General features: G+C 44.4%; 1 protein-coding gene across 1 annotated transcript in view; it reads left to right on the forward strand.

Moving 5' to 3' along the window:
- The window catches only part of KIF26B (kinesin family member 26B), a 446437-nt gene that overhangs the window by 340289 nt on the left and 86330 nt on the right, over positions 1 to 19818 (forward strand). The window contains exon 5 of the mRNA XM_012751241.2: positions 13 to 196. Within this exon, the coding sequence (XP_012606695.2) occupies positions 13 to 196 (184 nt within the window). The remainder of the gene's footprint in view (positions 1 to 12; positions 197 to 19818) is intronic.

Genomic DNA, 19818 nt, shown 5'->3' on the forward strand with positions numbered 1-19818 from the left:
TATACCCTCCAGAGCTGCCCAGAAGTTAAACCTGTCTTCTAAAAAGAAGAAGCATCGACCTTCGACCTCTTCTGTTGCAGAGCCGCCCCTCTTCGCCACCAGCTTCAGTGGGATTCTGCAGGCGGCCCCGCCGCCAGCCCCGCCCTGCCTGCTGAGGGCCGTCAGCAAGGTGAAGGACACCCCAGGCCTGGGCAAGGTAGGCGCCTCTCCGCCTTCTCCACTTGCTCAGAGTGGGGGGTTCTGGGTCAGGTTTGGGAAAGAAGAAAATGGGGGCTCTGATTTCTTAAAAGAAGAAGGTGCCAGAGAGAAAAGGAGACAAAATGAAATTTGTTTGGAAGTACTGTAAGATTTTCTTTGGTTACACATACTAAATAGTAAATTCAAAGTGTTTGGAGATCTGATTTGATTTTGTTAAGGGGGGAAAAATGCAGCTTTGCCAGGTGCAGTGCCTCACGCCTGTAATCCTAGCACTCTGGGAGGCTGAGGTGAGGGGATCCCTTGAGACCAGGAGTTTGAGACCAGCCTGAGCAATAGTGAGACCCCATCTCTAGAAAAAGCAAAAAAAGAAAAGAAAAGAAAATTAGCTGGGCATGGTGGTATACCCCTGTAGTCCCAGCTGCTTGGGCAGCTAAGGCAGGAGGATCCCTTGAGCTCAGGAGTTGGAGGTTACAGTGAGCTATGATGATGCCACTATGCTCTAGCCTGGGTGACAGAGGGAAATCCAATCTGTCTCAAAAAAACAAAAACAAAACAGCTTTTGCATTATTTGACAGAACCGTAGCTATTTAAAGAAAACACAAAGACGCAAAAGACAGAGGCAGAGGCATGAGACCGAGTGAAAACACAGTACACAGTATGGAAATGAGACATAAAGACACTTCGTAATTTCCCTGTGACACTTGCATTTTTTCCTCCCCTTCAGAGAAATTGTGACTTCTGTTTTTGAACCAGAACACCAATGGGATTTCTGGGGAGCATATACAGTCATACCTTTCTAGCACAGAAATGCAGTTTTGAATTGTTACAAATACTTAGAGATGTAGGAACACTAATACAAGATGTCGCTCAGCTACGTGTCAGATAACTTTATTTTTAAATGTCATTTCTAAACCTTTTCTCTCTTCCGATATAAACGTTTGGATGAAGTAACTTATGGTTTACTCTTACCATAAGCTAGGGGTTATACAAACATTTAGCTAAAGAAAGGGGGCAGTTTTATTTTTTATTTTCATCAAAAGTAGGATGGTGCACACACCTGACGTTACTGCGGCCCTGGCTTTGTTCTGGGCAGTTGCTCGCCCGCTGAAGGGAGCAACTGCGAACTGCACGGGTCAAGGTTCTACGTATTCAGGTCAGTCACTGCCCTTCCCGGGACCCTGACAGGGTCATGCCCAGGTTTGTGGTCTTGAGCAGGCCCTAGTCCCTCTGGAGTTTACGCCCCTCTTCCTCTGTTCTCTTCTCCTTTCCTGGGAATGTCTCCTTCCATGCTCTCCCACCCGCAGTCTTACCACCCGGTTGGGAATACAGTCATTCCCCATGGTGCTCATTCAAACCCACAAAGAGTTTAAATTTTAAGATTACTGTCAGCAAGGCAATGCTTACCTGAGGGAAAGCATCCAGTCCTGGAATTGTTGCGGTGCTGGGCAGGGCAGATGGTTTTCAGCTGAAGGTTCTGCCAGGCCCAGGGTGAAGTCAGACCTAAGAAAGCAGCAGGGCGTGGCCTGGGCTTGGTGTGTGGGTTGTTCCAGCATCACCCAGCCATGGAAGCAGGCGAGAGCACAGCGTGGGCTGAGCCTCCTGTCCAGAGGACTCAAGTGGATGGAAGCACCGAGGAAGGGCGGTGACACCCCCAAGGGGTCACACAGGAGTGCTGATGGATGGTTGATATGCTGCCTTCTAAGGAGCACGGCTTCAAGTCACTGCAGGGGCTCTTTCTTCTTTTTTTGAAATTTTGTGTTTTTAATTGTAGAAAGATACAGATAACATAAAAGTTACCATCTGAACCATTGTCAAGTGTTCATGGGCTCCTCTTTTGAGGAGTTTGGAACTTCAGTGCCAGAGCTGAACTGCCTGGGCAAAGTGAAATCAAGCTACTAGTACAATCTCCCTCCCCTCTTTTGCTCTAAGCAACATCTCACTTTTCTTCTAAATAAGTGTGAGCAAATGTTTAAATGATATCCCTTCGAAAGGGTGCCAGATTGTTAGCCAACCTGGGGCACTCATATGCCCCAGTATGGCCCTGTCGTCCGGGATACCTCAGAATGCACCACATCAGACACTGGCTTCCTGCACCTGTAACACTGGCCTTGCTCGTGGTTCCTAAAAGGGTTGATGTGAACGCATCTTCAGGTGGGCCTGGGCCCCAAGCCCAATACCTCTGTTCCCTCCTTCCCCATCCCTAACCCCCTCCCAGGAGTTCTGAGACAAGGGTACCAAAGCCAGGGGCCAAAATAGCAGAGTGTTCCCAGCCAGCAAGATGACCCAGCACTTACACAGAAATGGTTTGGAGGGCAAAGGGCACTGATCCGATCTTGATTTCATGATGTATATCATATGTAGAGACCAGGGGTGAGGGGCCTTATGGGGAAGAGTATGCTTATTAGTAAAGTTTGCAAATCATATATTTTTTTAAATTAAAGATATTATCCCTCTCATTCATTTGCCATCCAAAATGCAATCAAAACCTTGACTTTGTCCATGGAACTGTGTCATGGATAAGGGCAAGCCTGGGGTCCCAGCACGTGATGGAAGGGGTGGCTTCCCTCTGACCAGTGGCTACATGGCAGCTGAGCACACCCTGTTGTCTTGCCAGGCCTCAGAGGGACAGTGGTGGGGAGGAAGTGACAATTGGAGGAAGTGTGTCCTCTGGAAGACAGTTTTAATGTAATAATCATATGCTTGTTACATTAAAATGTGTACTGTGAGTGAAGCATGAGGTCACCACGCACACAGCCGATTCTGCCTCTGCCTGCACCATGTCTGACTCGCACATGCCAGCAGGTTCTTACTGCGCCATATCTCAGAGGTGCCAGACTGCCTGACCTTAGCTGGGGCCCATCTTCCCAGACTCCTGCCTTTTCCACCCCCGAGGATATCTCACTATAATTAGCAATCGTCATTCTTTTTACCCATATGGAAAAATTCCCATCAATGTATCTCTGTTGCATAATTTATATTTTAATATCTCAAAGAAATACAGTGGAGTTTAATATAGAACATAAATAATTGGTGCTATATATAAATTGGCATGTTTGAAGTAGACAAGCTTGACTGAATTGCCAAAAGCAACTCTATTATTTAAACCTGAGCTGGGACATCCTGGGGTGGGGCTGGGGCGCAAGGAAGCTCCTGCGCTTGAGGTAGCCTGAAGGTGAGAGCCTTGTCACCCAGCCAGCCACCACCTCTCAGGCCTCAGCCAGCCAAGACCTTCCACTGGGCAAGAAGTCAAGACCTTTAAGCCATTTTATTTTCTATTTTCTATCACTGAGCTGCCACTAGAGATACATGACTCTGTAAAATTTTGGGTAGAGACAAGAGTGTCGTGGGACACAGTGGTAGGAAGATAACATTGGGAACCAGTGGAGAAGGACACCCTTCATTTTTCAGAGTCAGGGTTGGGAGAGCAATGTTAATAACCAAGAATAGATACACAAAAAATTGGAGATCTCCATCCCACCCCTCCCCTTGTTCCCACTCCCTGCCATTTCCAGTGGCAAATCTCCTTCGCCGCCACCCTGAGTCATTGGTGGCCATTAATCACTTCTTGAGACAAAAGCTTTTCTAGAGGCCATGGTGATGTAAGAATTTGAGGTAACTTCAGTATACCTGGAGCTGAAGCACGGTGCGTGCACACACACACACACACACACACACACACACACACACAGGAAATATCTCAGGATTCTCAGCACCTAGAGCAGTTGCTGGTATATAACGAATATTTATTGAGCACCTGTTATGTGTCAGGTATTGTGCTGGGTTTGCAATGATGGACAAGGCAGAATGCCTGTCCTTATAGCACTTATAATCTACTGGTTTATTCCAACCACACTTACAAATCTCACCAATTTGGACCAATATGAGGGACAATCTGATTTAAGGAAAAGTCAGAATTGCAGACTTAAAATGATTCTGTCTGACTTTCAAGTTGTGTAAAGAAATTATGCTGCTAAGTGAGCTAACAGAGACACTCTTAATGAATAGATAAAAAATGACTACTGGATCAAATCAGCTTATTCCCCATTTATATTTCACTGATTTGGCTTATATGTAAATGATACTTCTAATCTGTTTGAACATGGCTCCTTCTCCTAAGTCTGTAAACAGTCTTCATGAAATTTGTTTGCACAAGTAATTAACATCCATATTTAATGTTCATTTGTTAGTGTGACACAGCTTAACATCAGAGCTTTTTGTCTTGGATTACAAGCTTCTAGAGCAAAGCGTGTTATCTGTTTAGCGCATTAAGTACATGGCTCTGCAGCCACATCATGGGGGCATAAGCACTTTCAAGGGTGAGTGTGGTAATGGTGGCAGTCGTATTGGGTTGATGACAAGCATCCTGCAGGTTGGTTGATTCTCCTCTTCTCAGAATAATACCTGAAGGGAACTACAGGAAGCATGAAGGGAAAAGGAACTTTCTTTTTCTTCATAACTTCCATGGATGCCTCAAAAGAATGACAATGATCAGCACCCAGCCTTTCTCCCCCAAACATGTTTTGGGAGTATTAGAAAATTCTTGCAAGTGGACCCTAGCAGCAAGAGAACAGACTATAGAATTTGGAAGTATCATAAAAAACTGGATGGCACAAACATGGAGAGGAATCATGGAAAATTAAGCTGGGGACCTGTCAAGAAGGGCTTGTCCTGCTTGATTCATTTGGCAAGTAACTCTTAAGACCTGCTGTGTTCCAGGTACTATAGTAGCTGCCACTGATAGGGACAGGGCACAGGAGCTGGTTGGCTGCTCCAAGCCATATGGCTGCACAGGCAGGGGAAGATAAATCCTGATCTCCACAAACATGTTTGGCTTTTAGGCTCTGCCCCCACTTCTGTGCCACAAATGCAGTTTCCCAGACCTTAGGATGCCCACTTAGCCCAGTCTGGGTATAGGAGGGGCATGTGTTGTCTGCTAATGGTGGCTGCCCATCCCCACCCATGCCCATTCACCTGTGCATTTCTACACTTGATCTTAGCCAAAAGACCAAGAAGCAATCGTCTGTGCATTTCTGAAGTGCTTCACTGAGATTTCTCCTCTGAGGGCAATGCAGCCCCAAAGCAGGCGACGTGGTGGAGTTGTTGGAATTACGATTTAGAAACAGACTGGCTCATCTGGCCAGATTATCTTTCTTATGCAATAAAGGCTGGCACCATTATTTTCTGTTCCCCTTAGCCCTCACTCTTAAGTCATATGTCTCTGTGTTTCAAACCCAGTTCTGGCTTATTTTGACCTCCGTTAACACTTATATTTGCTAAATAACCTCTCTCTCACACACACATACATGCATACTTAAACACTACTTGCCTTATGTCACCAGGTCCTACATCGTCTAGGTTTAGTTTGAGTTTCAACTTTCTCTTGTTTGGTGTAAAAACTAATAGCATAGAAAAAAATATAAAAGAGCCAGGTATGTTTTTATTATTATTATTATTTTTTTTTTATTTCAGCATATTATGGATGGGGGTATAAATGTTAAGGCTATGTATATTGCCCATGCCCCCCTCCCCCTTTGGGTCAGAGCTTCAAGAATGACCATCCCTCAGATTTATTAACATTTTTAGGGTAGAAGTCATTCATTTACTAACTCCTTGTGACATTGTATGAAAGACAAGATTTCTGTTCAATTTACATTCTGATTATAAGAAGAAAATATTTAATAATAAGACTTTAGATTAAAAAAGATTTTTAAAACAGATACTATGTAGCTATAATTCCCTTATTCAAAAAATAGAAATGGCAAAGACTGTTCTTTCTTGTGCAGGAAGTGATGCCAGGTAATATTGAGGGTAAAATCTCATGCCTTCCAGCCTACTAAGTTACAGGTTTAAATAATATATTCAAACTGTACAGTTCCTCATTATCATTTCTACCCTTCCTTATCCTGAAGCTTTATCAAAAACAAGAGCAAAAGTTTGAGCCAGTCTTTAACAGTTTGACTGCCACACTACAAAAAAAATTTTTTTCCCTTGGGGCCATGGTGTTTTATTACAAAAATAGAATAAAAACTTCAAAAACAAAATAATCCTTTCTAATTTAATGAAAAATTTATTATTTTTCATTTTTTTCTGTGCGTAAATTATATACGACTTGAAAACTAGTTCACACAACTCAAGGTAAAGAGATGTGTGAGTTACATATGCTTCATGAAGTCCCAGGTTCCAAAGCTAGTGTGAGTTAAATACAACTGACATGGCAGTTAATGTGTTAAAATTCATTTCAGTTATATATGAAGTAAAGAATTAAAATGTCATGGAAAATTCTGGATTCCACTAGTCACTCAAATTTACTACATCCTTAAACACTAAAGACCAGAAGTGAATCCTGAGTTATCTATTTTTGTGTGTTGTTGGGGGAAAGAGAGGGGTGGACAATACTGCATAAATAATATATACACATTAATCACTACAGCTAGCCTGATAGCTTTGTAAATTAAATTGTTAGCTCTTCTGGGAAATAAACTTGTGTGACCTTACACTCGCTAATTGCAGTTAGTCTTTTCTGCGCTCAGTTAGTTTTGGTTGAGTCTCCTAGGCTCGTGTAGTTAGAGTTAGTAATTGTTTTTTTCCTACCTTCCTTTCCTTTCTTTCTTCCATTCCTTTCTTTGTTTCTTTCTTTCTCACTCCCCTCCTCCAACCCATATCTCAAGAGAAAGATTTGGGGAAAATGTTCTGACTCATAAATCGTCTCCATTTCTTTTTTCTCTTGGCTGCAGATTTCCACCCCCTGGGCCGCACATGCGCAGTATGTGCCGTGCCCTCCCCGGAACCATCCCAGAGCTTAGGAAACACAAGTGGTGCTGCATAGAGGACCATGCTGTTTCTGGGGCAAACTTGAAAGTCATGGTCACTTTTTTCTATGCCATGCCACTCTTGAACCTAGCAGTCTTCATTCTTCATTCTTGCCAAATGGATGGGGAACTATCAGGAGATATTCTCCATTAAAGGCCACTGGATAGAAAAGTCATGATAAAGACACGTGTAAAGCAAGTGTGAAGTCATTTTTGTTCTTCATTATTAACACGACTGTCTTTAATTCTGCTTTTCAAGTTCTGAATGTCATTTTCTGTTGTCTTCATTATCTGATGGAGAACTAAAAGGGGCAAGCAGCACGTTTCAGTTGAATTAGATCAGGTTTCTGATAGGATGGCATCTTACTACATATTAAATACTCATTTTCTGGCTTTCCTGGCCTGAGGTATATATAAGGAGCAAACTGGGTGAGAGGTCCGGGGAGATCAGGGAGGAGTAGTCTGTCCTGTCGCCCAGAGTTTCCTGTCACACATCCCAGGTCTGCTATTGGAGCTTTCCGGTGCAGGAAGAGAGAGTTTTAAATCCATTTTCTTCATGGAGATTCTGCATTTTCCACTTCTCTAAACTTCCTCTGCCTGCTCCATATGAGGAGCTGGGATCTTCCGCAAACCTCCTGGCTTGAGTTGCAGGGACATGAAGCCCTGCAGACACTGATATGTATAGATACACTCCACAAGAAATATCTGTGGGCAAGCCGAATTCCATTCCTTAACTTCTGCTGAAATATCCTTTTCAGTTTCCTTCACCAGGTGGTTAACTTCTTGGGAGAAGAAATCATGTCTTTTTCATTTTCATACCACTCCTGTGCCAGCTTACAGCAAGGACACTCAAGAAATTTTGTTAATTATTTTTTCATAATTCCATTGAGTCCTTGTGAGGCCCTGATCGGGCATTGAGCACTGTGCAGCGTCCTTCCTGACAGAGACAGCCGTGAGAAAGATGCAGAAATCAGGAACATCTAAATGACAAGACCCCCCCTGGTTCTTGGCCCAACTCACTCCTTTAGGGTTTGAGTTGCCCTGGGGGAGTTCCATCAGGGAGAAGATGGTGCTTATGCTGCACCGGCAAATAGCAAACCATGTCAACATCCCTCACCAAGGAATTTTCTTAAAGACATCTTGTCCTAGCCTCTCATTTTGCATATGAGGAAACAGGCCTAACAAGAGGAACTAACTTGTCAACCCATTTATGTGGGAGAAGACAAAAGTTTAAACTTTTGAATGTTGAGATGATCTGTCATAAAAACTGTAAGTAAACAAGAGATTCATAATCTTTTCCCCTCATTTTGTGACTTTTGATCTCAGTTCTACTGTCTCTGTATTTTTAGGTATTAACTAGAGATGGCAGGCTTGCGTGCGTGTGTGTGTGTGTGTGTGTGTGTGTGTGTGTGTGTGTGTGTGTGTGTGTGTAGAAGGAAGATAATTTTTGTAAGGAGACTTTTTAAAAGCTAGCAACCTTTATTCTAATTGGAGGGTAGGTTTGGGGTCCCTGGAATACCTGTAATTTCTAATTAGCATCCTGACTTATGGAATGAAAACAAGAGAAAAAGTAAGGGAATTCTGTCTGGAATAAATGCCACTGTCTCAATTAACCAAAGGGCAATAAGATGGATTATAATGCCAGAATAGGGCTTTTGATCACTCTTTGTCCAAAAACCACATTTTAGTCAAGCTCAGCACAATTAGACAATTACTGATATAAAGAGAGTGGAAATAGTAGGTATATTTTAAGCCAACATTTGCAGCATCTTATCTTTCTATGTCTTTCTCTTGCTAATGGATGAAAGGAAAGTTAATCATGATTTTCTATAATTATCCCATTAAAATGGGAGTGATAGCAATGTTTTATTTTTTTAAAAAAGGTGAGTGCAAACTGCTGAGTTAATTAGAAAGTTTTCCTTTGTGCCTCTCACAGAGTAGGAAATGATGTTCTTGCCTACTGAATGATTTGCATCAAATAGAAAATATCTGAATCCCTTTATAATGTTTCATTGAACTGAAATGTATCATTATAGAAGGGGAAATAATTTTAATACATTCTTAAAAGAAAAATGTATTTTTCTTTAGATTATCTACTAGTTTCTGAAAGAAAACCATTCTAGCTACTTAGAGCTACAACATTAACCTTTTATGTTCTCTTGTATTGCTTTACAAGTCCATCTTGGGTCTATTCTGTAGTCTGTAATGCTGACCTGTAAATGCCAACACTGAAATTTAAGTCTTAGCTTTCTAGATAAAAACAACCAAAAAATAGAATAGTAGCATTTAGCGAGTGCTAGGGACAAATTTCCTGCCAAGTCTCTTTTTGTGTTCCCTTGATCTACCTGTGTGTTCCATGCCACAACCAACTATTCAGATAGAAATTTTGTCCTCTTATATACCTCGATTGAGATCTGTTTACCAGCAACAGTGAATGTTAGGTGAATTCATTAGTGGAGCACTGGACCAGCTGTAGCTAACCAGAAGGTTTTTTTTCTTGCCAGTGATGAAACCAGTGATGGTAAAATCAGCCTCAGTTTCCCAATGCTAGCTTCTTAGGTTTCTACTTTCAGTTCTCTTCTCCCTATTTGAAAGAGTTAAAAATCATTGTTTAGGTAGACAACTCAAACTAAAAATACCTGTTATTATTACCATCACTCTCACTTATCATGGCACATAAGGCTGAAATTTGTGCCAGATAATTGGCTTCCTGTTGAGCTGTCTCCCCCCCACCTTTTTTACTGCGTATACTATAATATTCCTACAGTATTCATATTGCATTGTGATGACAGCTGATAGTACAGCCATCAGGGTAGGCTGTACTTTTATTTTTAACATGTTGATGTGCTACACACAGTTGCCCTGTGATTAGTTCATATGCATGAATCATGGTGGCATGCAAAATGTGTGTTCATACAGATTCTTTCTTAAGAGAACACACACATCCTTTGCTTTTGAATAGAATTCCCCTGAACGTATGTGACGAGGAAGTTATGCTTTTCCTCTCTGTGCTGGGGGGAAGCAAGGGGCTTTGTTCAAGGTCATCTAGAAAGCCATCTACTATTCTGGGTCATGTTTGTCCATCCTGGCAACGCCTGTGCAATCTCTTGCTTTTAGCACCGAGGGAGACACTTCATACCTTTCAAAATTCTGATATTTTCTAGTCTCCTTTGAGAATGTCTCTGTGAAGATATGAGGGTAGCACCAAGGGTGGGTGAGGTTCTGGAGTTATCTTGAAGAATGGGTGTCCTGGAAGGTAGCACGGCCTGGAATGGGGATGGCAGGAGAAGAATAAAGGAGAATGGAGGGGTTTTGTATTAAAAGAAGTCTTTTTTGTTTCAAGCAACACAAATTCAAGCTGTCAGGCATGGCAGTGATTGGTAGGAGTCTGGTGTCTCCTGGAACCAGACTGTGGGAAGGTCAGGAACACCTGGAGCGAGCACTGACTGACAGCGTGAGGCCTCTCTTTCTATCCTTGCTCTTATTTGTGCTTCTTCCAACATTTTGGCTTCATTCTTCATCTCAGGCCAGCTTTCCCTCTCACAGCTGCCCGCAGCTCCAAAGTGTCGTGTCTTACAGCTTCCACCATCAGACTGGACAAACTCCCGTCTACTGTGGCCCTAAACTCAAAAAATTTCCAGGAAAGGAATCAGATGAGCACAGATTGGGTATCAGGAGATGGCCACCCCAGATTGGCATACAGGGTTGGGGTGAGAGAGGTCCACGCCTCACTGGAAGACACTCCCTGCAGGAAGGCTGGGCAGACGAGCGAAAGTCACCCTGCAGATTTGGATGGTTTGTAGGAAGCACTAGAGAGCATTTGGGAGGAAAGACCAAGAAAACGGTATGCAGAGCTTGGTATGTCTCAGACTCAGACATGACCCAGCACCAGGGAGAAGGGGAGTGAGTATTACTGAGCATGTACCATGTGCCTTGGAAATGAGGATTTAGGGGAAGTTCATTTTGTGGACCACTTATTTCACAATTATTTAGCAGTTTCCAGAGAGGAAAGTGGCATGCACATTTGACAGAGCTTAGAGACAGTGTAGGGATTTGCCCAGAAGTACAGTGGGGGCAGGTGCCTCGTGAGGAAATTCAAAGACGACTCCTCGGCATTACTGCAGCAGGTGGCACGGACAGGCTGGTGGCTGTTTGGGAAGAGACAGAGATGCAGTCCTAAGTCAGAGCTCTGGCTAGCTGGGGACACTGACTCCAGATGGATAGTCGTGCCTCTACCGGTCACTACTGGCTACAGCCTGCGTCCTCTGTGAAACAAGTCTAGGACAAAAAATACCTGAATTTTAGCACCTTGATCTTTATGAAAATATTTTGTTTCTTCCTTTCCCCACTCCTGCCATATCTCCCCAACAAGCCATTTCCCCAGTGTGAGGAACTCACAGCCGGAAGGGCTCAGTCTCCCAAACTAACCCAACCTGAGAGCTCCATGGTACAACACACACTCAGGACAAGGGACAAAAGACATCCGTTTCAATGTAGGCCATGTACTCACTCCCTCTATACAAAAAATGCTCAGTCAACTAACACCTCCAGTGCCTGTGCAAAAGTACCAGGCAGTGTGTGAGGCACCCACTGTGCAATGTAAGCAAAATTAGATGTAGTTTTTCAAAAATTCTGGATTTCTAGAATTTTCCATATAACTTGGATAATATCAATAAATGGTATTCATATATATTAGTCTTTAATTAGCAGAAAATCTGAACAGGTTTATTGATTTTAAGTGGACTTGAATTTGAAGCCAGAGATAATCTAGCCCTCTTTGCAGAAGCACGGCCTCCCAGCTTTACCTCCTCTGTTGTCACAGCCAGCAAGCCCCAGGTCTTCTCCTTCATGTGCTGTGTGACCCTAGGGAAGATATTTAATTTCTCTGGGTTTTAGGTTCCTTATCTGCAGAACACAGACGCTAATCATACTTTCTCAGGGTGAATTGTGAGGCTCCAGAAAGCCAGGTGTGAGGCCTGGCTCAGAGGTATGGGGGGGGCCTCTTCCACCAGTCCCAGGAGCTCAGGGCTTGGTGAGATGTTCCAGACTTCGAAAGGCTGGGACTAATTCCTGACTGATCCATGGGTAGGTGTGGAAGCTTAAGATGTTTCTGTTCAAGAGATGGACAACAGGTGATATGAGTCCATATTTAGGCCTCGAACTAGTATTTAAACCTATAAGGGGAAGAAGCACAGGTGAGTTACAGGTAATTTTGGCTAAAGGTCCAAACTGAGGCTGATCCCAGAGACTGTCCCGTCTAGGCACAGGTGAGGCCCTTAGTGAACAGCCCTCCAAGGTCAAGGCGGCAAGGGGAAGACACCAAGGAGTAATAGCAGCTGTTACTAGGCGGCTGGTCGCCAGCAGCCTTGTGCTGTCCCTGTGGTGCCCTGTGCTCGGCTCTAACTCAGCATTTATTTCATTGTGTAGAGTTTGTCTTCCTCCCCTTGGAGACAGAGAGCTCTCTGCAGACAGAGATTGTATCTGGCCGTGCTGTGACGCCGTGTCCATCCCAGCACATGGAAGGTGCTGGATAAATGTTCACTCAGGATCACAGCTCAGAATTTTGCAGGGACGGGGAGCCCACTGTGTCATCGTCCTGCCTGGCCTCTCTGAACGTTGAGATTGAGTCACTTCAGTCACTACATACTTGGATGACAACGTAATGTCAGGAAGACACATTTATTCACGAGGCAAAATGCATGGCACTGTTTCACTCAGAAGCCCCTCAGAACAGTGTCTCACCTGCCCTGGGCTTGGGAAATGGTGACACGGGGAGAGGGTTGATTAGCGCGTTTTCTGTCGGGCAGTTGAGTATTACAGAGGATGCTCTCAAATCCTTGGCAGGAGTCAAGACAGAATTCTCGTCAGTTTATATACACAACGCACGCTGAGTCATTATGTTTTCTCTGTCTTTGTATGTGTAGGTATTTAAATTAAAATTTAAGGAAATCTGTGTTACTAACCACTTCTGTTTTTACTACAGTGAGTAACAGGGCTTTTGATTTGTTCTTGAATTGGTGTCCTTTTGTCAGTCAGTATTCTCAATATTTAGGCTCCAGACAGGAGACTTTAGTGCCGCATCATACCCCACTGACCTACAGGCCCTGTCGCGCCTGCCTCCCTGTCTGCTCCTCCGCCCTCGCCACTGTCGGCGATGCTCATTTCCCCTTCGTTGGTTGGCCTGGAAAAATGCTGCTCACTGCCCCAGGCCCAGCTCCTGAGTCACTGCCACCTGCAGCTCCGCCCCGTGTCCCACCTGCACGTACTGTGTGCGTGCCCCTACCGCAGACCGTGAGTTGTGGGGGCCGGGCTGGATCTCATTACCTCTTTTTGTTTACTCATGTGACCACACCCTTGCTCATTCATTCACATTCAGTGGACATCTGCTATGTCCAGGGAACTTCTCCCCTGTGGAAGGAGACCCAGACACCCCCAGGACAGAAGTCTGGCCTCTAAGGAGCTTTCGTTCTACAGAGAGAGGGATAGACTTCCTGAGCTACATGTGGAATGCTGTGCTCCACAACGTGCTATTTTATTTCTTTCCTGTGAAATAAAAGTGTAGCTTATGGTGTTACTTTAATTCTGTCATGACATTTGCAATGGTTGTTTCAAAATTCAGAGTCAACTGTGTGTTTATCCTCTTCCAACACTCTTCCTAATTATATTAGAAGAGCAAAGCGGGAATTTGGCCTTTGTGTTGCTTTCACAGAGCACAGAGGTTTAGAACATCTCACCCCACTCCATGGAGGTTCTTAGGGACTCCGTAAGTTCCTGGGAAAGTGGGAAACACAGCCCTGTCAACCTGTCAGTCTCTCCCCTCTCGAGGAAGTGTGACATGTGAATCTCAAGTTGTTAAACCTGCTGTCAGATGAGCTGTCTCCCTTGAACACATCCCGCTCTCCAGTCCCGGCTGCCTCACTCCCCATCCCTCCAGCACGGGGCAGCCTCCTCCGCACTCCCCTGCGCTCTGGAGAGAATAGGATCTGGATTTGAGGGGTCTTGCCTGCAAAAGCACAGCTGCGAAGGGGAGCCATGCTAAGGTGCGATACAGGCCAGACCCTCTCGAGTCCCGCAGGATGCCTGCCAGATGGCAGCCTGTGCAGTTGAACAGAGGGTGGCCGCAGGCCCTTCAGGAGAACCAGGGTGCCTCCCAGGTAGGGCAAGTGCTCCCCCAGAGGCCAGTTGCCAGGTGCCCTGGGGAGCTGGGAGTCTTTCCAGCCTGCGGGCTCTGTTTATCATGGGGGTGTGAGGCAGATAGGAGGCAGAGCTGAAACCCAACATCACAAACCGATTTCCAACTTGATCTTGGATTATTAATAATGAGACAACCTAGTGCAGGCACAAACTGACAGTAAGTAGGTGGGTGGAAGAGGAGAGTTGGACATTTGGGGAACAGCCTGGGCAGCTGCAAATACAGAGGGAAGCCATTTGGTACGTGCAGCTCTCCTCTTCCTGGGGACAGGAGCAAACCCGAAATGAGAAAGGCAAAGTCAGCTGCACATGGAAACCGGGTTAGGGAACTGGTCTCTTTATTTTTTTTATTTATTTATTTTTGAGACAGAGTCTCATTCTGTGTTGCCCAGGCTAGAGTGCCATGGCATCAGCCTAGCTCACAGCAACCTCAAACTCCTGGGCTCAAGCGATCCTTCCACCTCAGCCTCCTGAGTAGCTGGGACTACAGGCATGTGCCACCATGCCCGGCTCATTTTTTCTCTATATATACATTTTTTAGTTGGCCAATTAATTTCTTTGTATTTTTAGTAGAGACGGGGGTACCATTCTTGCTCAGGCTGGTTTCAAACTCCTGACCTTGAGTGATGCACCCACCTCGGCCTCCCAGAGTGCTTATAGGCGTGAACCACCGCACCCAGCCCTGGGAACTGTTTTCCTAAGTCAGGTGCAACGTAGGTCCACACATTGTGAAGATAACAACTTATTATCTATAATTCTGACTCACCACTGATATTTGAATCTCAGCCAAAATGGGAAAAATTAAATCCAAGTGCTGAGTGCTGTTCTAAATGCCTTACATACATCAGCTCATTTACATACACAATAATCTACATATGTAATAATTTACATATATCAACTCACTTGCATACACAATAATTTGCATACATAAATTCATTTACATGTATCAACTCATTTATTTAAACAAGTATATTAACTTATTTAAATCTGTTTCACTGATGGGAAAACTGAGGCACATAGTCTGTGCACATCTAAGGACTGTCATGTGTGGAGGGTGCCTTTGGTTTTCTAGTAATTTCATCAGCCCACCTGACACAACAGACCTACACTGATGAGAGGGCTTTATTCCCAGCTCTCTGCAGCCTCATCCTCCTGCTGTAGGTGCTTTAGAGATCCCTTCAGCTGTTCCCCCAGGGCCACCATGGCCATCATGGTTTCATGCCTGGATGGCCCAGGTGGCAACTTCAGTGTGGTCAGATCAGAGTCAACACCCATCCTCCAGGCCCCCTCTGTCTCCTCTGCAGGGCTTGGCTGTGGTCAGGTCTAAAGTCCTTCTCAGCTGCACTAGTGGCCACCTCCAAGAACAAAGCCCAGAGAGTTTCTTAAATGGCTGCAGTCAGCATAGCCAAAGGCAGAGAGCTGGAGGAAGGTCAGGAATTATGCAGAGGATTGGAGGGGCGAGGACAATTTGGTTTGTGACTTTAGCCTTTTGTACTTAATATGACAAGCAGAGTCTTAAAAAACTATAACCTACTGGCAAAAATGGCAATTCTTAGATTCATAAAATTCTTACAATTGGAGGACTGTCACATTGTTTAAAAGGAGGCTTCAGGGAGAAATTTACCAAAAATTCCATGGTTGGCCCTGCTGAGATGCAACATTCTCATTCCTCGAGGCAGGACCAGGCTTCAGGATTTGAGGCTCTGCTTTCAATTTTTATGCACCGATTTCCCTACTGTCTACTGTAACCAATCAACTTCACATCTGTAAACAGTTACTGAATCTACCTGTGTGCAAATCATTGCCTTTTAATCTTTGCATCTTGCCACCTTCTGCCCCCAGCCAGCACAGGAACTGGCACTTTGCACATGTTTGCTCAGGGAATGAATGTGAGGTCATCAGTAAATGGTTCTGAGATGAGTCTACTGAAGGTGGAAATCAGCAAAATTCAAATGCTTTGTGCTCCATGCCAGTCCATGGCTATTCCTGAAGACACCCACTGAGTCCACTATTGAACCCGACCTTGCACCCATCCCCCAGTCAGTCCCACGGCATCTTTCAGGGGGATTTCGCCACAGGTTCCTATTTTCTCTCCCTGTTGGTGCATACTTCTATTTATGTTTCCTCTTCAGTGTGTCCTCTGAACAGGCAGAATTATATTCCTAAAAATCAAATATGATCATTTTACTGAACAGCCAGATTACATTTAAACAGCTAAGTAGGTCACGTGGGCTCTGCACAATTCAATCCCACATCCTAGTCAGGCTCCCAACATTCTCACCTACCATAAAATGCTGCCTCCTCTGTGTTGCAGCCATACATAAGCCTCAGAGTCCCCTGCACATGCCAGACCATCCAGTGTCTCTCAGTCTTTACACCTGTCCCCTCTGCTTAGACCCACCTCCTCACCCCCGTTCCATGCCACACAAGCTCCACTAGGCCATGTGAGCAACTTCTACCTGGGCAGCATGCTCTTCACTTTGTCCCTGGCCCTGCCAGGATCTGTCTGTGTTCTGGCCTCTCTCCTACTACACCGAGACCTTCACCAGAGCAGGAACTGTGCCATGGCCATGTTTGCATTTCCCGTACCCAGAATGATGCTAGAGTTTCTTCCTCTCCCCTTATTAAATGTTGCTGATTGGTGGTGGAGAGAATAGCATCGCCTATTGGAAAGTTAAATACTGTCTGCAGTAGCTCAAAAAGATAAGGAAAGGGCCCCCTTAACTGGGCATCTTTAGATGAAACATCCACAAAGGGCTTTTCATTGAAACCCAAACTCAAGATATATACATGCACCCACCCAGACAGCAAATGGCACAGACTCCAGGAGATGGTTTCCTTTCCAGAATAACATAAAGAACAAAATTTGAATTCTTATAATTTTTTATTGTTTACTGTGTTGAAATTTTGTAGTAATTCAGACATCACCGGATGCTCTAGCTGTTGGCAGCCCCCGGAGCACACTGAATGCTCAGGCTCTGACGTAGTCCTGCCAGTCATAGCACGGTGCTCCTTCTTCAGCTCAGAAATTAAGGGCGTGGCATCAGTACTGCCAAACATTACTCACCTTCCGAAATACATGTACATGGGGAAAAGGAGGTAATTTCATTGGCCTGTGTGGCCTTACCTTGGAGCTATTCAGAGTTAGTTCATGCCAGATCGCTTTTCCCACAGGCTGTCAGTTACACCTTTCGCAATGGCGGCCAGCCCAGCAGAGATGTGGAATGAGTTACTTTCGGTCGTGGTGCCATTTTATCCGTTTGCTTCACTGCCAGGTGTTACTGCCCACCCAAAAGAGCCACAGGCTCCCCACTGATTTTGCATTCCTTCAGGGTCCTGCAAGTTAATGGCAAATTAAATGAAAATTGTGCTTGATGTATAAAATATTTTTTGGAATAAGGTAAAATATGAATGAGGGAATGAATGAATAAATAAATGAATACCAAATAAATATCGCTGCTTGTGCTGAGATTGTTAAAAAAAAAATAGAAAAAAAAGGGAAAGTAAGGGCAAAAATATTATTAATTCTCTTTCTCCAAAGCAAAAACTTACAAGTGCAACAGGGTGATTTCTAAAACTTCCATCTGTAGCCACACGTGGGCCCAGAGCACAGGGTTAAACTTCAATTGCAATATGTGCGCTCACATATCCTAGGCTCCCAGAGCAGATAGCCCTGCCCCCAGCCAGTGTTAAGGGTCAGAAGTAGCAACTGGTGATGAATCAGGTAGCTCCTGTCTTAGGACACAGTCAACGTTCATTGTCTCTGCAGGCCAGACTGTGGAAATAAGCAGACCCAGAAAGGCCAGCGGTTAATGTTTCCCCGGAGATAATCCAGATGCTGCTGGCTGGCCCGCAGCGTGGCAGCGCTCTTCCTGCCCTGATTTATTCTGTCGTGGAAGCGCTTTCCTTACATGGGGAGTTTCCACACAGGTGACCTCGTTTGGTTTCTGAGGTGCAGTTTTGAGGCTTGTTGTTTGGATACCTTTCCAGTGTGCAGTGGTGGCAAAGCTGCGCCCCACAGTCTCGCCTTCCCAGACAGTGGGACACTCGCCTTGCCCGGCCACCTTTCCTCCTTTGTACCCCTTCTCCCCACCCACCCCAGGAGCTGCTGAGTAGTCCACCAAATGTTGACATTTACTGTGGCTTCCAAAGGCATGTGGGGTGTCCGGAGGCAGGACTGTGAGCCTGACAAAGAGGTTCTGATTGGAAGGGCTTTCTCACACTCTAAACCATGCCACACCGATAATTCAGTGGCCCACCATGAAAAGACTCCAAAAAACTGACTTATTTGGCAAATGGCTTTCATTAGCTGACCTCTGTAAAATTTTGCAGTCTTAAGTAACTGGATCTCAGGACAAAACCCGTCTTTTAAATACTAACAGCACAAGTAGGATAGGGTTTTGGAAAACACATCATTATCTTTTCCTCTTTGTCATCATTCCTTGTTCAAAAACATTAATCTAAATTAAGAGTTTGGGGTTCACATTCAAGGGGGAAACAAAGCTCTTGGGGGCTTGAAGAGCATGTGAAACATCGCAGAGTTTGAGATGTTTCCTTTGCTGTGTGCCAAGGTACAGAAAGGAACAGGGAGCCAGAGGGAGGGAGTGTTTATTGTTGGTCTCAACTTGCAGCATCACAGCTGGCCCTTGGAGTCACGGGATCTCAAGGGGGTGTCTTGAGGAGATTTTCAAAAGAAACTGAAGTTATGGAGAGAAGTAGTTTATTTTGTGTCTTGCATGTTCTGACTCTTCATGGCAAGAGTCAAGGAAATGGGACACGGTAAACAATCCCCAGAGTTTCATAATCTTCAAGAGTCTCAAAGGCTTTATCTAAGTTATGCCTTTGCATTGAGCTGAACCAGGGTGGATACGGGATGCATACAGTACATGTGATTTTAAAACTAGAGACTAGATTCTGTGATTTTCCTACTCCGAGCAAGAGGAGATTACAGTTACTGCCAGCTTTAGGATGATGGAGATGAGTGGTTTTGCTTCACCCTCACCGGGCTCAGATGAGAAATAGGTTTAAGACGCACCAAGAGTTTGGTTGGATGTGAAGAAGAATATCTCTTGTTGCCGATGAATAAATGTTGCAGTAGGCTATTAGGAGAGCATCTAGAGCTCCAGCATTGGAAATTGTTTGGATTTTGGAGCCAGAGGATTAAGCAAGTAACCACTCACATTCTCTCCCTTTCTCTTCCTGTAGTTTACCCTGTCGTATATTGACTGTCTTTCCAAAGTATCCCACTGGCACTTAAGGAAAAGTTCCCCTTAAAGATAACAAAACTGAAGAATTCAGCCAGAGGATTCTTGATTCATCAAGAGAACTTTGATGATCCAATATAGGTTTTGGGTTTTTTTTCTGTTTTTGGTCTTTTTCTGAGCCCTTTTTAAATGATCATTTATCTTTGCCTTGAGGAAAACCTGTGTTCAATAGGGAGAAATGTTTTTAATTTCCACTTTACAGAGGAGAGAACTCAAATTCAGGGATGTCAAGTGACGATGGTACTGAGGTTTGAAACTTCAGCATCATTTTTATCTTTCTTCTGTACATCCCACATTCAATCCCTCACCAAATTCTGTTAATTTTTTCCTCGTGATGTTACCCCATTGATCTTTTT

Source organism: Microcebus murinus, chromosome 19 (genome assembly GCF_040939455.1).
Source record: "Microcebus murinus isolate Inina chromosome 19, M.murinus_Inina_mat1.0, whole genome shotgun sequence".
Classification (NCBI taxonomy): domain Eukaryota; kingdom Metazoa; phylum Chordata; class Mammalia; order Primates; family Cheirogaleidae; genus Microcebus; species Microcebus murinus.